General features: G+C 34.7%; 1 protein-coding gene across 7 annotated transcripts in view; it reads right to left on the reverse strand.

The window, feature by feature from the left end:
• Positions 1-266: 266 nt before the first annotated feature.
• Positions 267-22,519, reverse strand: part of LOC109790827 (uncharacterized) — a 28,326-nt gene continuing 6,073 nt past the window's right edge. For 2 of the 7 annotated variants that reach the window (XM_020350066.3, XM_020350069.3), the window contains 12 exons: positions 10,439-10,536; positions 9,410-9,581; positions 8,575-8,794; positions 7,401-7,527; positions 6,054-6,163; positions 5,836-5,928; positions 4,800-4,928; positions 4,526-4,659; positions 3,916-4,005; positions 981-1,158; positions 698-909; positions 267-592 (listed from right to left, as the gene is read on the reverse strand). In XM_020350066.3, coding sequence (XP_020205655.2) covers positions 290-592; positions 698-909; positions 981-1,158; positions 3,916-4,005; positions 4,526-4,659; positions 4,800-4,928; positions 5,836-5,928; positions 6,054-6,163; positions 7,401-7,527; positions 8,575-8,794; positions 9,410-9,581; positions 10,439-10,536 — 1,866 coding nt within the window. In that variant the 3' untranslated portion in view covers positions 267-289. The other 5 variants (XM_083064024.1, XM_020350068.3, XM_083064025.1 and 2 more) reach the window with 5 other exon arrangements.

Here is a 22,519-nt window from a genome sequence, read left to right on the forward strand (position 1 = left end):
AAATTCATCATGAAATTTTAATCAACACGTGTTTTCTTTTTTATTTATACTCTAGCGAGGTTATGGTCAAAAGTAATTTTGATCAAAAATAATGAATCATAAACTTATTTTACAAAAGTACATTTGATTTACTTTTCAGAAATTTGGGCTGAACGTAAATCCAAAGATTTTATTCGACTTTGGGTTGAGTTCTGCATCACTTGGAATACCAGATGAAAAAACATTACTATGATATGATACTGATTCCTATTCCTAATGAACACAAATGAAACCATCAAACACCATAAAATTAATCACTTGAGACAACAGAAAGTGCGACCCTGAGGTCATTAGAAGTTCCACATATATACATGCGGTAGGTTTCTATTTTTTGTTCACAAACACTAGTAGTAGTATGAGTTGCATAGTGATTACCATTCGCTCCATCATCATGCAGTGAAAATATAATTTCCCTTTTCATTGGTTCATGACCATTGATAAGATTTCCCATACTCAAAACCTTTCTCCAAGATTGGTTTGCAGTGGGTTGAACAAACATATTTGACACCACTTCTCTCTCCTGATTCCACACTTCTTGTTTCTTGTCAAACCCCTAAGCATAAAGATAGAGAAACGAACACATGTCAGTCCATGCAAAAGAATATTTTCTGCATAATATATACTACCCAAATCAACGGGGTATTTCAAGACATTTCACCTTTTTAAGAGCGTCTTCTGTCAAGCCTATTCCCATTCTTGGAATATAAAAGTTGTAGAAATCACTGAAAATTTCTCTGGCAAGGCGTGGTGCTTGTAAAAACTTGCGATGAAGAGAAGCTGCAAGTGTCAGTAATTTCTCAACGTGTTGGAAAACAACACACAGTCGTCTTAAGTCTTCAATAGTCTCACTGTCAGCAGATAAACGATTTTCTGCAACAAAATGGAACCGGGTAAAATATAATTTTTTTCCACAAAAGAGTTAGACTAAAGAATATGTATACCTTGCAAGGGCCTCAAAGCAGGTGCCATGGTAAGGTATAGTTGTTGCATCATAGTCTCCATCTGTTTTAGCTCTCCATAACTGGTTTGAGTTAAGGTGTCGGCTGCTGCTCTGAAGGCAGTACACACCATTTGCTCAAGCAACTGATGTGGTTGTAAAGTTTCCAGATAATGAAGAACCTAGAAATTTAAGGATAAAAAAAGGTTTAAATATATTTTTTCTCTCTAAATATGACACTCATTTTTAATCTGATCTCGACAAAAAGATTTAAATTAGTTCTTGTATGTACAGTCATTTTATAATTCATCTCCAGTATTTGTTACTATTATGACACCAAGAGCAAAGTGTTCATGGATTAATTTAATGTTTAGGGTTTAAGGTTTATGATTCGACAAGAATCTTAACGGAAACTTTTAATCTTCATAAAAAGGTTCGTTTTGGAATAGCATATCCAAATAAGGAAATTAAAGTTTGAAGAGATTCACATGAGGAACCTACAATTTGAGGAGAAGGAACACCATTTTCTTTATCCTCCTCATCACTACCCTTATTCTTACGGTTTCAGGAGAAGGAACATCATTTTCATTAACCTCCGCCTCATTACCACCATTACCTCATGATTTTAAGGAGAAGGAACATCATTTTCATTAACCTCCTCCTTATCACCGCCATTGCCTCATGGTTTTAAGAAAAAGAACATCATTTTCATCATCCTCCTCATCATCATCACCATTCCGTATAATATTAAGTTATTACAAGTAACGATTTCATATAAAATAACAACAATTATTAAGCACCGAATTGCTTACTTGCACCAATGTTTATCTCTTGAGAAGTTGAAAAACATGGAGGAGAAAGAACATAACCTTCACAATGATCCTACTCTTCGTCATCACCATTACCTTCAAAATTAAATTTTCACCAACAATTATTTCATATAAAAAATATAATAAATTAATAAGTCATGAATAAGGAGTTACAAGTTAATAGAAAATATTGTTAACAATTGTTTACTTGCAACATGCTAAAGTTGAGGTTGATGCTTGAAAGTATATGGTCCTGCAATAACTATGGTAACCAAGCACTCTTGGTTTCTATTTTTGTTTTCCAAGGGAGGAAGTTTAGGATATGGCCTACATACAACCTGGAAAAAATGAATTTCAATATCAATAGTTGAAAATTAAAAAATTTATTGAAAAACAAATGTTACTTAATCTTGCTCTAATGTAGATAAAAATTACGCGAAATCTTTAAACGTTTATGTTTGTCATAAAAAAATGTGGTCTTGTCCAATAATTTTAATAAACTCCGACATCATTAAAAATAGTTGCGGAATAAGGAGGGCATATATTTTCCACAACAATTTCCAATGATTTCAGAGCTCATTAAGGTTATTGGACAAGACCGCATGTTTGATGACAAACATAAATAAAAGCTTGAAGATTTCACAGAATTTTTATCTACATTGAAGCATGATCAAGTAACATTTATTTTTCTTTAATAAATTTATTAATTTTCAACTATTGATATTGAATTCATTTTTTCCAAGTTGTATGCAAGTCATTTGCTGAACTTCCACCCTTAGAAAACAATAATGGAAACCAAGAGTGGTCATATGCTTTCATGCATCTACCTTATCTAACTTCTCATTAATTCCTAGATAAGGAGCTGGACATAGACTGTATTAAGAAATTTGTGGTCAATTTAACTCCCAATAAAAAACAAGAAATTTTTTGATCTCAAATCATATAAAACCATGTGGAGTTTAAGGTGGGAGCAATTGATCATAAATCCATAGCACCCTCAGTCTCAAGTTGTTGCAAGTAAACAACTCCTAAAAATATTTTCGTTAAATTTATAATTCCTTATTCATCACTTATTAATTTATTATAATTTTATTTTATATGAAATCATTACGATTGATAATTTAATTTTGTAGGTAATGATGATGAGGAAGAGGAGCAACTGATCACAAATCAACTGCACCTCAACATCAACCTGTTGCAGGTAAACAATTGTTAACAATGTTATCTATTAATTCCTTATTTATCAAATAATTTATTATAACTTTATTTTATATGAAATGATTACTAGTGATAATTTTATTTTGTAGGTATCGTGATGTGGAGGAGGATTATTATGAAATTTTTGTTATTTTTTTCCATGTCTTCTAGCTTCTCAAGAGACAAACATTGGTGTAGGTAAACAATTCGGTTCTTAATAATTGTTATTTTTATAAAAAAAAAATGAAACCATTATTAGTGATAATTTAATTTAATTTTATAAAAAAAAAATAGATGATGATTATGATCCTTTTCCTGAAACTGTAGGAGGTAAGGGTGCCGACGAGGAGAAGGAGGATAATGAAAATGATGTTCCTTCTCCTCAAATTGTAGGTTCCTCATCTGAATCTCCTCAAATTGTAAATTCTTCATCTAGGTTGTTATTCTAAAAAGAACCCTTTCAAGAAGATTACAGGTCCTTGCTAAGCTTGTTGCCAATTTTTCTATGGGAGCAAACAATAAGACACTACCAAACAACATGCACAAGAAAAAAGGAGTGAATTAATGCTTTTTCTCATGTATAATTTTTTTTTCTGATAGTCTTTTTCTTTCATTTATAAATGTTTTTCTGATGCAATTTTTTCGTCAAAAAATGATCTTTGACAAAAAAAACTTCAAAATCTACGGAAACTAAAAATATGCATGAAAGTAGTTATGTTTTAGCAGCAATCAAACTAGACTTGGATGTAAATAACCAAGCAGGCTCTGACTTGCTAAGTTCACTTGTCAACTTTCCCAAAAAATCCCCACTGCATATTGTGAGTCACCCCCAACAATTTATGTTATGATGCAAAATAATATTAAAAAAAATAGTAACTAAAGCAACACAATATTCAATCTAACTACAAACAAGAGGAAAGCAAAGTTTGTAACCTCAGCCATAGACTCTATTTGATGCTCACTTCCAATACAATCTTGATAATCTTCATTCATTTCGTACTTCTTCTCAATGCATGCTGCAAGCTGAATAGCAAAGCAAAAAACACAATCACCACCTTAGACATTTCACCATGTCTTCTATATCATACAAACACCAAAATATCCAAGCTCAATAAAACATTTCTTTAATTTTGATCTTAAAACAACATCAAGGGGTAAAATATAACTTCAATATGGTCACATCCCCAGGAATAGAAGTATCAAAAAGGGAAGTTAAGCATACACGTTATCTTTAAGCTTTAAATAAAAATTTTCAGTGACTAAATTTTCTGCACTTAATACATCATAATTAATGATGATAAAAGAACAACTAATAAGTTGATTATAAAATGTAAATATGTTATTCATCATGATAAAAGAAATGCACTACAGTTAAAGAGAACAAGTAAATACAAAGTGAGGAAACAGTAAGTTAAGAATGTTCTAAAAAACTAACAATCAACATTTAAAATAAAGTTTCAAATTAGAATACATATAAAGTAAACAAGGCTATGTAGAATATACTTCAACAAAGGTCCTTTGAAGATAATTAAATAAAAATTACCATCTGAAGTTTCTGGTTAATCAAACAAGTGGAAAGGTCAATTGAACCATTTGCTGGCATCCGAGGGATTAATTGTGACTCTTCCCAACACCACCTAACCTCTCGAACAAACTCAATCCATAGGACAGCAATAGCTGATGTACAGACCACAATGAAGTCATGCAGTTGAAAATATACCGTACATGCAAAATATCTCAAAATCAATTCCATCTATGTGACCAGAATTGCTAATCTGCTTGGTTATGCACCGAAAAACCCTCACTTTGGTACATACCTCGTATGTTGAAGTCACCAAACCAAAGACAACGTAAACAAAATTGTGCAAAAAGAGATTCAAGAGGTGCGCCTTTTATAGCTCTTGAAGTCTTATGTCCACCATAAGCAGAATCTGTATGCTGTATTCCTGTAGACATTATTTAAGCAATTATAATAAAATAATTATAGTAATCTACTTTGAATTTTAACATGCAAATGACCCCGCATGCCATGTTAGGCATCTCAAGGATAATTGGAATATGCAGTAATCAGGTAAAACTTGAAAGCACAAAATAAGTTTTACATGTGGTAAATCAAAAATAGGATGAAAAAAAAACAAGGAAAATCTTTAAAAAAAAGTGTGCAACAGAAAGAATTTTTTCTAATTTCGTATGATTCTTTTGAAGAACTTGAGCACTTGTGATTGTTCTTAATTGCTTCATAATGTATTTATATAATCCTTTCATGTATGTCTTTGTTGCAATGACTTGGATAGAACAAAGCAAGTAGAAACCTATGTCCCTATGCCACAAAGTTAATAAAGTAGCATTGAAACAATAACAGCCAATTTCATTCTGCATGCTACTATCCAGACATAAAGTTTTTGTAAACCTTCCTTATACTATTCAGTACATCTCCTTTTTATTTACAAGAAAACACTCTTACCGTCTTAATGATATTTCTTAACATGAGACAAGTTAACTACATTAAACTCTAGTAAATAAGATTGTAGTAAATATCCAGTCCTTTATTGTTCAAGAGAAATCGAAAATCAGTAAGTAATCATTGGAGAATTTCACATGCCTAATGAAAGCTACTTTTTGTCCACTCTCCCAAGTATAATTTGGGCTTGAAACTGATATTAAACATGAAAATGTAGGCCAGTTCTACTGTGCTCCCAGGGATGCCTTGTTGGCAAATTTATGGACCATCAATTGGATACAGATGCAGATTTTATAAACTGCCAACAATTCAAGGTATCATGACAATGGTATGCTGAAGCATTCACAGGAAATGGAAAACGAAATATAGAGGAAGGGGGCAGAACTAAGTACCTTCTTGAAATAGTTCTTTCAGCACTCGATCACTAACAGTTGGAGGTATAACCATTGAGGATTTCAAATTCTCAGAACCTGAGTTATCATCTGCTGCAAACCAGAATATGGAAAATGGTGAACCATTGTATCAAACTTTAATAGCATTATCAACTATTAAGTACAAAACCTGAGGAATAGTCAAATATACCATTAAATACAACAAAACGAATTCACACCTGAAACAAAATTTTCCATAAATTGGGCCTCAAACGACAGTTTCAATGCATCAACTAGAAGATGCAACTGGGATGCAAATCCAATTTGATTCCATTTGGAATCTTCAAACCTATATGAATGAACAAAATATAATAATTAATAGAAAATTAAATTGTAAAACTTATTTATATTCCATTTGCTTCAACTGTTATTTCAACAAAAAAAAAACACCTCTAAAATATTTTAGTGTGCTTGTTTAAACTCCAAAAATTAGAATCAGAAAAAATTAGATTTCTGATTATTTAGATAAGTTACTTTGAGCAGCTTCAAAAATAAGTTGTAATTAACTAATTATAATGACATTTGAAATAAAACTGTTTTTCTAATTGTAACTCAACAAAAAATAGCTTGTACTTGATACTTCACATAAAATTTCTTAGAGTAAATCACTTTCTTGTACATTCTTAAATATTTTTTTAAAAGCTTAAACAAACAAGCCAGGATCAGAAACTGATCAATGTTTAATTATGAACTTTATTAGTAATTGCATGAAAAAATATTATAAATGATATATGTTTTGCCAGTTGCCACTACCCCAACATTCTGGTTGCTTTTTACTAAATCATACAATTCTGCATGGAACCATATGAAATGCTTTAAAAAGGGAAAAATAAAATCCATGGATGGTAACTATTAACTTGTATAACTAAAAAACAAAAACATATATCAAACCAGAACCTATCTATTCATTAAGTTCATAAACATTGTTTTGTTTAGTATACAGGAAAATGAAAATTCTGAGCAGTTGTATTTGTAATTCAACCAAGTTTATAATGATGAAGCACAAACAGAATATAGTGTATAGTTGTAATCTCTCTTATTTAGTTAGAACTGGATCAGATTTAAGTGAAGTAGAAAAGAAAAGAATGAGAATTTTATTGATTGTACTCTGGTCTCAAGATTACAATCAGAGAGGTTACAGCTGAGACAGAAGAAAAAAGAATAAGTATACAGAAAGAAAAATCTCCATCCAGGAAATTTGAATGACCTGACTCTCCCTCTAGTTTATTCTCAACAACTGAGCAGACTCCTCTCTCTTTCTCCTATTTTGTCAAAACCTCTCAACTATCTGACAGAATCCTAGCTGTCATTCAATTGTCAACAGTATTAACTAACTCCTCTAATTCCCTCTGCTCCCGTTTATTCTTTCCAACATACACCCTCTTAATTGGGGTACGCTATCATATTATTATTTAATATATCCTTAGCAAGAAGCAACGTTACTAGCATAATCAGCACCCATAGCGAGTACTTGTCACAAGAACTTTGGTTATCCATATTTCAATAAATAAATAAATAAATCGTACAGCTTTGGAGCACAAATTGGAGAGATCAACCACTTCTCAGCTTCATAAGGTGAAGCATTTTCGAGTTCAGCCATTTCCGTAGAACTTTCAACCATCTTCTCTGACCATATTGTAATCAGTTCAAAACCTGCATGTAGCCTATCCATATATTAAAAATTAAATAGAAAGTGGCATTCATATTCCACAATAGAGAATGACATGGAAAAAATGAAGCTTGGAAAGCTTTTACTAAATATAACCAAAATCAAATTTCATTAAGACAAATATAAGTAAATGATACTGAGGCAAAGGTCCTCCTAGGGAGATAGACATGCATAAAGAATAAAGTAGATATAAATAAGGGCTTCAAATTGATAACAGGTATAGTTGAAATGGTAAGAATAATCGTGAGAAATTTACGTAGGTGGTGAAATTTTCATGTAACACATGCAAATGCACATTTTGATGAAGGCTACTCTGTTGGAAAAAACTAAAAGCATTTAATGTATCTGAAATTCGCATGTAAATAACCCAGTATTTGCAATTGCCATCATTTGCAACTTATAACCCATCACACCTGGGCTTCTAAGAGACTAAGACAGCCAGTGTAATCAAAGACATTAAAAGGTAAGGGCACTGAAGCAATATGATAGAAGGAGTCTTGGTACTTTAGCAAAGTCTCTGAGGATAACGATAAAATAATTTTTGAAAGAGAAATCTAACTTGTTAACTATGATGCAAAAGGGGTCAAATAGTCAGAATGCTAAAAGAATAACTAGTTGTCAGTCTTTGGGACTCTTAGCAGCTAACAGCCTAAAGATTTGTAAATTAAACATCATAACCAGTTTTTTAATGAAAAATGGCATAATCTTTTAGTTTTACTATGAATATTAGACTTGAATAGTCAATTTCTATGAAAATCAATGCAAAATGTCAAATATTTTACTCATCTTTAAATGTTACTGGCTTCTTGAAAGACGCATGCACTTTGATGTCTCTGGCCTCCAAGTGTTAAAATGTCCTAGCACATTAAGGGGACCTTTCACGTTTAACTATCTCAGCTTCTATATGTTGTCGAGTGCCACAAATATTCCAAAACATGTTTCATTCTTAAAACAAGTTGTATCCAACAAAAGAATCCATGCAATGACGTAAAACTACTTCTACCAACATGTTACCAATTTCTAGGATTTACCTTTAACAGGATCTTCTGCAGAATACCACTCACTCCAAGGGCAATCTTTATCCCACAGTGTTTCACTGGATGTTTCACTAGTAAGAATTTCTTCACATTTTGTATTTTGAGTATCAATGCCTTTGATATTGTTGTCATCATAAGGAAGCATTCTGTATGTTAGCTTCATTGTAAGTTGCACTTTAAAAAGATGAGTAGAAAGATCCAATGTGGTGTAGGCCTTCAGTTTCAAATGGAAATTAATTACTATAAGGGAAAGTTTAAGTGGCACTGCTGATTAGAAGTCAGTCAGCGTAGAACTTTTGAATTCAATGTATATTACTGGAGAAACTGATTATTAAGTGTGCACAGAGTTCATTCAACATATTGAGGCTAAATAAGCCAGAAAATCGAAAGGAAAAAAGAGAACATATCAAATAAATAACTTCCTCCAGCAAAGCACACAATAAACCCTCAGTTCTATCATGCAAATATTAACATAAAATAAAACATTAGTTTTGAAAAGTTGTAGCATTGCCAACTATAAATATCAACTCTTGGATAATGAATATTTCTTCATTTATTTATGTATCCATTTATCATATTTTATCTCAAGTTACCCACCTCCTGTCACAAGCCACCCTTGGGAAAGGGAGTTTGATTAATTGGTAACTGTTACAAGTCCCAGATTGAGTAGGGGGGGAAAAATCAATGTGATATTTAAGTCGTAAGGCTCTCTTATGTCTTACCTACTGAACTAGTCTTTTAGGTTGAGCTCTCCTAAAGTGTATATATCATAAAAATTGAGCAAAAATTAAATAAACATTTAATTTAACAACTTGGGCAAGGAACTCACAAACTTAGATACGAACAACTCATACAGGCCCTCCAAATGCATGAGTCTTATTGGAACCTGACTACCAATCTGATCTGCTTCGAACCTTCTATTAAATACAGTACCCGTGTTCTGAATTCCAATATATGCTTTCCGTGCAGGACCATTAACTGGAACAAATGCTGGCCATAAACTACATAACTAACAATATAAGAAACTACTCTATGCTTTAATTATCCAGTTTTTAATAAGCTGGATATTTCAAAGTCTTTTAATTTAAATATTAGGAAACCATAACAGATCTTTATTCAATAAAATATTACTATCCAATAAAAATGAAAGAGGCATTAAATAAACCCAAATATCACAACGAGTACCCTTTAGTAACTTATTGCAATCAAACATAAAATGCAAATGATATATAGATGTATTAGAAAATGGAAATAGGGAAACTATAATATATCTTATCAATGAATACAATAAGATCAACAAAAAATTAACTAAAATAAAATAAGAGTTTAGAGAAACTTGGGTTGAAACACTATCTTTAGAAAGAAAATGTCTCACTGCACTGGTGGATTAATTTGATACATTCCTCTCTCAAAATAAAACCCATCAGATTGATCATGTACAACAGCAATATATCACAATGTGTTATGTATATTTTCTTAAAAGAGTGGAGATGAATTTTCAGTGTAAACGATACTGTATTGAGTATCTTTCTCAATGTGTTTCTCCTAGTAAAAAATAGAGATATTTATAACTCCTACAAACCACAAAAAGTTCAAGTAACCAAAGAATAAAACCGTTATTTACTCTTCCAGGTGCAGCAAATAAAAGCCTTGCGGCATCAATATCATAAAAAGATCTTTTAAAATACAAATCCATTAAAAGAATAATTAAATAAATATTAAATAAAAACTGAATAAAGAAACATTTAATTTAAATTTTAAATTATAAAATATTTTCCAACAATATGTGCCCCTGCACATAAGTTATTGTAAATTTCCACAACGTACTAAACATTAAATAACAAGGAACAATATTTACCTTGAACAATTTGACAAAGCAATTGCCACAGCACTCAGCAGCTTGCTTGCCTCTGGTGCATCAAGAACCGCACTGCTTGCACTTTGAGGAGCAATCACCTAGTGATGTGCAAGACAAGACCTGATTCCTTAGTGAAAGCATTAAATTTTCAATTAAAGGCTAGGTAAAACATCATAGCATACTGTAAACACCAATTTTTTTTTTTATAAAAAAACTCAGAAAATGCCAAATAGATGAAGCCAAAGTCTTGGTACTAGTAAGAAAGTCTTGGTTTTGGGACCCCATGCGGTAAAACAATTCTTAGAATTTCAAACTTAGCAAGCTGGTAGCAAAAAAAAGAGACAGATCAAAGGGAGCAGTTGGAGACTTCACGGAAGCTTTGAAAAAATTTTCGGTGCTTATAAACAATTGATAAAAGAGAGGAAAAAAAATGAAAAAAAACAAAAGGGCAGTTGCCAAAAGCGGAGGGGGAAGAACCATAAAAGGAGAACAAAAACAGAGGGCAGGATAAAGGGGGAGGACGGAGAAAAGGGAGCGAGGGGAAGCACGGAGGACTCAAGCGGAAGATCAAGCAAGAGACTAAAATAGTGTAGGTATCAATTACTTTCTCCAATTTTCTTTGATTAAAACAAAATTTATTTATGGAATCGGAACCCTTCCCCTCAAACTTCAGCAAATCATTTTATGAATAAAACCTGGCCATAATGAAAGAGATACATAAAATGGGTTAACAAACACTACCAGGGAAATACAATTGAATAAGTTATCCCGAGAACCTTCATGCACTGCTGCATGCCAACACCGGAGGCAATTTCCAGCAGCAGCGATACTGAAGGCGATTTCCTTTTCATTTTTCTCTGTTTTTGCCCTGCTGCTACGAAGTAATGCTTGACCCATTTGTTTTTCGTTTTCCCCTTTTGTTTCTTTCTTTCTTTTCCTATTCTTTTGTCCTATCTTGTTTTCATGTTCCATGGTGGGCTCAAAGTGGGTCAATGCCATCTTTTTTTTTTCTCACCCACTCACGTTGCATCAAGCCATGTAGGCTTATCATACCTCCTTTGTTCTTAGCCCATTTTTATTTTATTTTATTCCATTCTTTTCAATGTTCTCCTTTTTACATCACATTTTTTAAGGTATGCATTATATTAATATTTTATGATAATGGGTTTTTAACCATAGAAAACAATGTAGTATATCGTGGTAGATTAAATTATTTTGTTATTTATGTACATTAGTTTTTTTCTTTGGATAATAGTAATAGTTACTTTAATAATAATAATAATAATAATAATAATTTATTTTTAAAAATTAATAATATCTATTTTCTCTAAAAAATTATTTTTATGTGGTATCCCTTTAATCTTAGATGATAATATCTATTTCTTGTTTTAACAAAATTAGTTTACTTGATTTTATTGATTAAGTTAGTTTTTTTTAAGGTGCTAGATATTTATAACAACCAACAACAATAATAATATTTACAGTAATATTTTATTAATATATAATATAAATTATATCTATAAAAAAGAGATTATTTGAATGTGATATTCATTTAATCCTAGAACTTAAGGATATAAGTTGTGACAACTTATTATCATAAAAAAAAACTAAATTTAAAATATGATTAAAAATCAAATATAATATTACAATATTCAATATAAATATTTGAAGTTATTATATCAAAATTTTATTAAAGGAATGGTTAATTAGATGTGACATCTTTTTTAACCTTTGGAATTCAAAGTAAGTTGTGACAGCTTATCTTTAAATTTTTTTCCAAAAGTGAGAGTAAAAATAAAAAATGTTCTACCAAGAAATTTTAAGATCATAACATCTATAACAATAATTTTAATTATAATTCTATTGAATTGATTTTGGTGTACACTTTAGTCAATTCTATATTCTTAGGATGAATGAGCTGTGACGGTTCAAGAATCCTATATTTCACTAAAATAATATTTAATTAAAAAACGTCAACACTCAAATATTTTCCACAAAGAACTACGTGACTCTGATTCTTCATTACACATGAAGATACGTAGGAGCAAGAACTAAATCTTGTCGAGCCAAAAAATAAAAAATATATTATCCTCCTTTTTATATAACAATAATAATTTTAACCTTTTTTTCAATGCATAATTTAAATTAGTTAAATAAAATATATTTGATAATTTTAGTGAGATAAATATTTTATAAATTATAAATAATTAGTTTAATTAATTAAAGGTAATCGTCTTAGGACGAACGTTGTGAGGTGCTAATACCTTCCTCATACGTAATCGACTCCCGAACTCAAAAATTTGGTTTTCGCAGACTATTTTCTATTTTATGGTTTTTCCAATGTTTTTCCGTAAAAAATAACATTGGTGGCGACTCCTCTTTTCCATTTATTTTTCGCCGTCCCGTCGCGATTTCGGTTGCGACAGATGTTGCGACAGATGGCGACTCCGCTGGGGACTGTTTGAGAGTCGAGCCTATAATAATTAGTTAAACTAATTAATAATTTTTAAAAATGCTTTTCTCACTTTTGTTTTATTTTATTATTGTTGTTATCTTTGGTTTATGTCTCTTATTTGTTGTTTATTTTATTTGCATTAATTTTAAATATGTGTTGTCTAATTTGAACTTTAGGGTAGAAGAATTTTATTTTCTATATCATTTGTGTTGTGTTTTGTAGATTGGATAGTGTAGGACTGCTCCTTTCACACACTTCACTTACACAATTTCACACACGTTTATGAGTGGGGTCCTATGCCCGGACTTGAGTGCAACTTATGATAAGTAAGAGGTTGAGTAGTAGTAACCTTCTTGATGAACATCTTGTTTGGTTATTATGAAGGCCTCACCTAGAGTTTGATCCTTTCTAGGGTATTATCATCTCTAATAGTTTACCTATTATTGTGATTAATATCCTAAGAAGGGTTATTGGCTCTAGGAACCTGTTTTAGAACCATAGTCCCACCCTTTTGAGAGGAACACATATTAGGGGTCTATAGAGCTTTCAACTTAGGAATGCCCTTGTTAAGTATCACAGGAGCAATATTCTACCTCTATTTTCAAATTACATAAAACATATAAAAAAAAAGATTTTTTTTTTTTCATTTCATAACAAGTATCATGCATTTCATTTCATGAAAATTTTAAAAAAATAAACTCTTACATCCTATCATGCATTTCAAAAAGAATCCCATAAAATAAAATAGATAACTTCATTGATAGCATGCTGCATTCATTTCTAGGTTGTTGGAGAGTCATAAAGACTTAAGTCGCTGTGAACACCTTTCGAGAAGTCATGGAATCAGGTTTAAGGAAAACTTTAAAGTTAAAGGTCAGACAAACTAACTTGAGCAGTTTGAGAACTCTCAGTAACATGTTAAAAGGCGGTCAGCGACGAACTTTTGTTGTTCGATATGGAAAAATCCTTAACCTATTGGAAGTAGACGTACAAGAGGGAGCTGTCACTGCCCTAGCCCAATTTTATGATCCTCCCTTGAGATCCTTCCTTTTTCAAGATTTTCAACTGGCACCATTACTTGAGGAATTCGAACAAATACTAGGTATTGGCTTAGGAAATAAAAAGCCGTATATGTACATGGGACATTATCCTTCATTAGCCAAAGTTGCCATCTCCTTAGGGACTAATGTCAGAGAACTAGCAAGCAAGAAAGAGACGAAAGGGGGAATTGAAGGTTTCTCGCGAACTAACCTTGAGCGACATGCGCTAAGCTTAGCAGAGAATGAGAGATGGGATGCTTTCATGGATGTGCTTGCCCTCATTATTTATGGGATTGTCTTATTCCCAAACATTGAAAACTTTATTGACTTTGCTGCAATTGATGTCTTCTTAGCTTTCAAACATGAGAAAAGAAGTCCTGTACCAGCCATTCTTGCAGATACATATCATTCTCTTACCTTGCGTCATGAAAAAAAGGGTGGGACAATTTTGTGTTGTATACCAATACTATACTTGTGGTTCACATCCTACATGTTCAAGAGAGGAAGTCAGATTGAGATTAAAAATAAGAGTGAATGGGCTTACAGCATAGCTAATCTTAGCGAAAAGACCATTTCTTGGTACTTGCGAGAACAAAACATCGATAAAGTGATTTGTCAATGTGGAGATTTCCCAAACGTACCACTCATGGGTACAAAAGGATGTGTAAACTACAATCCCTCTCTTGCGTTGAGACAACTCGGTTATCCGATTAGGAGCCCACCGGTTGAAGATTCGATCACTCCTTTCATGGTCTATGATATGACTAAGGAGTTGGATTTGCTTAACAAGATTAGACAGTCTTGGGATAAAGTGATTAAAAAAGGGAGGGAATTGGGAAAAAGAAATTGTAATGTGGAGTTGAGTTATCAGCAGTGGCTCAATGAGAGAGTCCAACATGTTAAATTACCATTCCGAGGTCCTATTCCAGTTATTAAAGAAATGCCAATTCAAGAACCCATGAGTCAAGAAGAGGTCGAAAAACTTAAAAAAGAGTTGGCTAAATCCGAGAAAGAAAAAGAAGATATGAAGAGGGAGTTAATACAGGCCCGCCAAGAGTATCAAGCAATGCAAAGAGAAATTTCCCAAGTAAGACAATGTGTTGAACTAGCCAATAAGCGAGCGAGAATTGAAGAAGAAAGTAAGTTGAATACCCGCAATTGTTTAGAGGCCGCTTCCACAGAATTAAAGATGCGAAGAAATGAACGTGATCAAGCTAGGGTTGATGGTGAACGATGGAGAGAGGCTTGGGAAACATCCAAAAAAGCTGAAAAAGCGGCACAAAAACAACTGGAGGATTTGAAAGAACAACTCAAAAGGGTAGTGGCTGAGTATGAAAGTAGAGTTCAAGATGAAAAAAGACTAAATTTCAATCTGAATATGGACTATCAAGCCACATTGGGAGAGAAAAATCATCAGGTTATGGGCCTACAGGAAGAAATAAGGCAATTAAGGGACGTCATCGGAATACATGAAGAAAATCAAAGAATTTGGGCATATAATCTTGTGGATCGAGTTCAGCAAGTTAAAAACATGCTCCATGACACTTCTCACCTACTACAACGAGCTGAGGGAATGACAATCCCACATTCCACTCCCAAAGAAATTTATGACTTCCTTGAATACTGTAGAGATATGATAGCAAAAATGAGAGAGATGGTTGTTAGCGGTGAATAATTTAAGTTATCATGATGTATTATACTATTGTTATTAATAAAATTTTCCAGCTAAGAGAGGATGTTCATGCAAAAGCTACTCGTTTCATATTACGCTTAGTACTTAGAATGTGACATTCTAAAGGAAAAGTTTAATTGATAATGATCACAAAGATCCACTGATTCCATGACCTAGTACCTAGAACGTGACGATCTAAGAAACAATTAAAGAAAGATGATCCACGTGATTCATGTGATTTATGTCTCTCCAACAATTTAACATTTTCACATACATGATGCATAGTCACATTTTCATATCATTACATACTCATTAAATTTTCTTATACAGTTTTATAAAAGAAAACAATTATTGAGGCAAAGAAAGCATCCCTTCGACACCCTTACGGGACACGTACAAAGACCAAAATCATGGAAGGGATGGTAGATGACTTGGAGCAACAGCATGAGGAGCTAAGAGGAGATGTAAATCAGTTGAAAGAACAAATGGGAAAAATTTTGGACTTGTTGCAGTCAATGGAATCCAAAAAAGGGGCAAATGGAGAGTCGTCTAAACAGCCTCATGAGTCACCTGATTACCCTCCTGGGTTTACTCCACGCACGCAACCCAACCCGAATGTTCAAAGGTACACACCACCTGTCATCCTAACGACCTCAGAAAATGACCATCATGTTTCCACTTCAAACCTTCAAGGCCAAGTTCCATTACCTCCATATGGTTTACCTCCGGGATACACGCCACCTGTGGCTAATATTCCTGAGGGTAATCCATCTACCTCCACCTTAAACCCATCACATCAAACACAAACCCAAAACCTAACCCTTGAAGCTAATGACCCACAAATTCCAACCCACTCAATTGCTCATGCACCACCTAATGTAAGTCATGGCGAAAGGCCTCCTAATAACCAGGGATTAGTTCCTGCACCAACTGTTATTGTACACCATCGTCATTCGGAAGATATTTCCCATGATGATAAGCTTCAATCGTTGGAAGATAGATTAAAGGCCATAGAGGGATTCGACAATTATGGTTTCAATGCTGTGGACTTGTGTCTGGTTCCTGATGTTATAATTCCTCCCAAGTTTAAAGTTCCAGAACTTGATAAATACAAGGGAGATACATGCCCAAGGAATCATCTCACTATGTATTGTCGAAAGATGGCTTCCTGTGCTCATGATGACAAATTGTTGATTCACTTCTTCCAAGAAAGCCTTATTGGAGCAGCATTAAGTTGGTACATGAGCCTGGAGCGAGGAAGAGTACGCACATGGAAAGACTTGGCAGAGGCTTTCTTGAAACAGTACAAGTATAATATGGACATGGCCCCAGATCGCACACAGTTACAAAATATGATAAAGAAAGAGAATGAGACCTTCAAGGAATATGCCCAACGATGGAGAGGGGTAGCTGCTCAGGTACAACCTCCATTATTGGAAAAAGAGATGGTCACGATGTTCATTGATACACTCCAATCCCCCTTTTATGACAGGATGATTGGAAATGTATCATCAAACTTTTCAGATTTGGTCATCATTGGAGATAGGGTTGAGATGGGAGTTAGAAATGGGAAGATTGCACACATGACAACAGGATCCACAACCATCAAGAAACCCTTAGAAACCACAAATAAGAGGAAAGGAGGTGAAACAAATGCAGTGATGACAACACCAGTCAGACCTAACTACAATCCTATTTCTTTCATACCCAATTATAGACCCCAATATATGTATAACCCACAAATTGCAGCAGTTTCTTTGCCACCATACCCGCAACCTTATCCATCTAGAATGCCTTATCGGCCACCTACAGCGCCACCACAATTTCAAGTACCCCAAGAAAATCAATCGGCAATTTCGCCTCCCATGGTGAATAATGCTCAAAGAAGGGGAAATAATCAACCAAGGACTCTAGCTCCGATCCCTATGACCTACACTGAACTGCTACCACATCTGGTTCAAAATGCTCTAGTTGAGCCTCTTCCTATAAAGCCTGTCCAACCTCCATATCCAAGAGGTTTTGATTCAAATGCCAAATGTGAATATCATGCTGGGGCAATAGGCCATTCAACTGAGAAATGTTGGGGTTTGAAACACAAGGTACAAGACTTGATAGATGCAGGATTATTAAGCTTTAAGGAAAGCGAGCCGAATGTAAGAAATAATCCACTTCCAGGTCATGGGACTTCATCGGTTAATGCTATCAAAGAAGAATGTACTCCACAAGTGACAGAAGTAGAGAAGATCCGAACCCCCATGAGATTCATTTTTTCAGAATTGTGCAAATATGGGATGATTAAAGGAGAGTCTCGCAAAGTAGGAGTATGCGATTTCCACCCTACAACCACACATTCTATTGAGGAATGTGGCAAATTCAAGGAAATATTACAAGGCATGATTAACTCAAACTTTGTTCAGGTGAGCCAGGTGCGTACAGAAGAGGATGTATTGATGATTCAATCAAACGAGAAGTCCAACATGACTACTCCAAAACCACTGGTAATCACTTTCACAAAAAACACTTTCGCGTCAACACCTAGTACCCTTAAGCCACTTGTTGTGCAAATTCCAGCTCCTTTCCATTACAAGGACACTAAGGCGGTTCCATGGTGTTACGAAATGAAGGTAGAAAGTGAATATGTGAATGCCCAACAAAAAGAAGGAATTGACACTACAGAAACCAACGTAACAAATATCGCAGGAGTAGGTGGAATGACCCGTAGTGGTAGAGTCTATACTCCAGAAAAGTTAAGAGTAGAAGGCTTGACAAAAAACCATAAGCAAAAGGAAAATACAATTATCAATGAAGAGGTTTCAAGTGTTAAGAGGAGAGATGATGAAAAAGTCATGGGGAAAAAGAAAAAGGAAGTGTCGGATGAAGAAGTCTCAGAATTTCTTAAGTTTATTCGACAAAGTGAGTACAAGCTCATTGATCAATTAAATCATACTCCTGCAAGGGTATCTTTGTTATCAGTGCTGATGAATTCTGAAAGTCATAGAAAATTATTGATGAAGATCTTGAATGAAGCTCATGTGTCCAATGACATCACATTAGACACATTTGGCGGCATTGTTGGTAACATTACAGCCAATAACCACCTCACTTTCACAGATGATGAAGTCCCAGCTGAAGGAAGGGGACATAACAAGGCTTTACACATCTCTGTGAAATGCGCAAATCACATTTTGGCTAGAGTGCTTATCGATAATGGGTCCTCATTAAATGTGATGCCCAAGTCAACACTGGATCGATTGTCTTGTGATGGGACACATATGAAACCCAGTTCTATGATTGTGAGGGCCTTTGATGGATCACGAAGGGAAGTTATGGGGGAGATCGAAATCCCTGTCCAAATTGGCCCATTCACCTTCAACATAACTTTTCAAGTCATGGATATTAAACCTGCATACAGTTGTTTATTGGGAAGACCATGGATCCATTCAGCTGGGGTTGTTCCCTCTTCTTTACATCAGAAGCTGAAATTTATTGTGGAGGACAAGCTAGTGATTGTCTCGGGTGAGGAAGACATGTTGGTGAGTTGTCCTGCTCCCACCCGTTATATTGAAGCAGCTGAGGAGGCTTTGGAAACTTCGTTTCAGTCATTGGAAATAATTAGTACTGCTTATGTTGAATCTCCAATGGGAAGTCCACAACCATCAAGTGCATCCATGATGGTTGCAAAGGTCATGATGAATGGAGGGTATCAGCCAGGACTTGGGTTGGGAACATGCTTGGAAGGAGTCACGAAATTAATAGAATTGCCAGAAAACAAGGGTCGATGGGGGTTAGGGTACAAACCTACTCAAGCCGATAAAAGAAGAATGGCAGAAGAAAATAGAGAGAAAAGGTTGGCTCGTCTAGAGAATCGAGAGCCTAAAGTTCAGAGGATTCCCATTTGTCATCTTTATCAAAGCTTTCAAAGTGGAGGGGTGGTGCACGCAGACCAAGTGGCTATGATTAAGGAAGATAATGATGATAATCACGCCAACTTTGTGTGTCCGTGTGATCCATGTGAAGAGCTCCATAATTGGAAGATCATTGAATTTCCTGTGACTCTTAATTCAATTTCAAAGTAATTGTCACACAAACTCTACAATTATTCCCGTGATTTTAGTATGACTTTTTGTTAATGGGCTTGCATGTTGTCTTTCAGTATATCATATGAATGAAATGCATTTTGATCTTTTTGTCATATGTTCTCCCTATCCTTTAATCTTTCTTTTCTCTCATTTATTGCTCCAACCTTCATTTTCTTTCATCAACCCTAAATTGCAGATTCAATAATAACCATGCCAAAAATAATAACGCTAATATCCCATGTCACGATTTTGATCACCCCATTAATGAGGCTGAAGAAGATGACAATGACCTGAGCACTCCACCAGAAATAGAAAGGTTGATAGAACAAGAGGATTGGGTGATCCAACCCCATGAAGAGGAACTTGAAGTAATCAATCTGGGAAATGAAAATGATAAAAAAGAAATAAAAATAGGAGTTGCTATAAAAGGGGAAGAAAGAAATAAGTTGCTGAAGTTGTTATTTGAGTATGCTGATGTCTTCGCGTGGTCATACCAAGACATGCCTGGGTTGGATTCTAGCATAGTTGAGCATCACTTGCCATTGAACCCAGAATGCACACCAGTTAAGCAAAAATTGAGGCGCATGAAGCCAGAGGTCTCTTTAAAGATAAAAGAAGAAGTAAAGAAACAATTTGATGTTGGATTCCTTGCAGTGGCAAAGTACCCTCAATGGGTTGCCAATATAGTTCCTGTCCCAAAGAAAGATGGAAAAGTTCGAATGTGTGTTGACTATAGAGACCTTAACAGAGCTAGTCCCAAAGATGACTTTCCATTGCCACATATAGATGTTCTAGTGGATAACACTGCCCGACATGCTTTCTTTTCGTTCATGGATGGATTTTCAGGATATAATCAAATAAGGCTGGCTCCTGAAGATATGGAGAAAACTACATTCATTACATCATGGGGAACATTTTGTTATAAAGTGATGCCCTTTGGATTGAAGAATGCTGGAGCAACCTATCAACGAGCTATGGTGACTTTGTTTCATGATATGATGCATAAAGAGATTGAAGTTTATGTCGATGATATGATTGCTAAGTCCAGGACGGAGGTAGAACATATCACAAATCTACAAAAGCTATTTGTGCGGCTAAGGAAGTATAAGCTCCGACTTAACCCTGCCAAATGTACTTTTGGTGTGAAGTCAGGAAAATTGTTGGGATTTGTGGTTAATGAAAATGGTATAGAGGTGGATCCTGACAAAGTGAGAGCAATTTTAGAAATGCCAGCTCCAAGTACTGAAAAAGAAGTTCGTGGTTTCTTGGGGAGGTTGAACTATATTGCCAGGTTCATATCTCAATTAACTGCAACCTGCAATCTGATTTTCAAGTTACTGCGCAAGAGTCAACCAGTGATATGGAATGAAGATTGTCAAAAAGCTTTTGAGAAGATGAAGCAGTATTTACAAAACCCTCCAGTTTTGGTACCTCCCACCTCGGGGAGACCTCTCATTTTGTATATCTCGGTACTTGAGGAATCTATGGGTTGTGCACTGGGGCAACATGATGCATCTGGAAGAAAAGAACAAGCAATCTATTACTTGAGCAAAAAGTTTACAGATTGTGAAAGAAGGTACTCTCTGGTAGAGCGAACCTGTTGTGCTTTGGCTTGGGTTACTCGACGTTTAAGACAATACATGTTAAGTCACACTACTTGGTTAGTGTCCAAGATGGATCCGATCAAGTATATATTTGAAAAGCCTGCTTTAACGGGTCGAATCGCTCGCTGGCAAATGTTATTATCAGAGTATGATATTGTGTATGTAACCCAAAAGGCTGTTAAAGGCAGTGCGTTGGCTGAGTATTTGGCTCATCAACCCATAGACGATTATCAATCAATACAATATGATTTTCCAGATGAAGATATCATGGCTTTGTTTGAGGAGGGAGAGTCCATAAATAGAAAGAAGTGGATGTTGTTATTTGATGGAGCTTCTAATGCACTGGGGCATGGAATTGGGGCAGTGTTGATCACTCCAGAGGACCGATTAATCCCTTTCACTGCAAGGTTGGGTTTTGATTGTACTAACAATGTGGCAGAGTATGAAGCATGTGCAATGGGGATTCTAGCAGCTTTGGAGTTCAAGGCTAGAGTGTTAGAAGTTTATGGAGACTCAGCATTGGTTGTCCATCAACTCAGAGATGAGTGGGAAACTCGGGATTCTAAATTAATCCCATACCACTCATACATCAAAAATTTAATGGAACAATTTGAGGAAATAACTTTCCATCACATCCCTCGCGAGGAAAATCAACTGGCTGATGCCTTGGCTACATTGTCTTCGATGTTCAAGATTAGTCAAGGAAAAGAGGTTCCACTGATAAGAATACATAATCAAGGTCAACCAGCATATTGTCAAGCAATAGAAGAAGAACCAGATGGAAAACCATGGTTTTATGACATCAAACTCTATCTAAAAGACAGAGAATACCCTCCTAGAGCTTCAGAAAATGACAAGAAAACTTTAAGGAGGTTGGCAATGAGTTTCTTCTTAAATGGAGAAGTACTTTATAAAAGAAATCATGACATGGTATTGCTTAGATGCGTTGATGCTAAAGAAGCTATGGAAATCATGGAAGAAATCCATGAAGGTTCATTTGGAACACATGCAAATGGACATGTAATGGCAAGAAAGATCCTAAGATCTGGCTATTATTGGTTGACCATGGAGGCTGATTGCTGTAGTCATGTGAGGAAGTGTCACAAGTGCCAAATTTATGCAGATAATATTCATGTTCCCCCAACATCTTTGAATGTATTGGCCGCTCCATGGCCCTTTTCAATGTGGGGAATAGACGTGATTGGTCCAATAGAACCAAAAGCATCCAATG

The sequence above is a fragment of the Cajanus cajan genome, chromosome 9 (assembly GCF_000230855.2).
Source record: "Cajanus cajan strain Asha chromosome 9, NIPB_CcT2T_4, whole genome shotgun sequence".
In the NCBI taxonomy this organism is placed as follows: domain Eukaryota; kingdom Viridiplantae; phylum Streptophyta; class Magnoliopsida; order Fabales; family Fabaceae; genus Cajanus; species Cajanus cajan.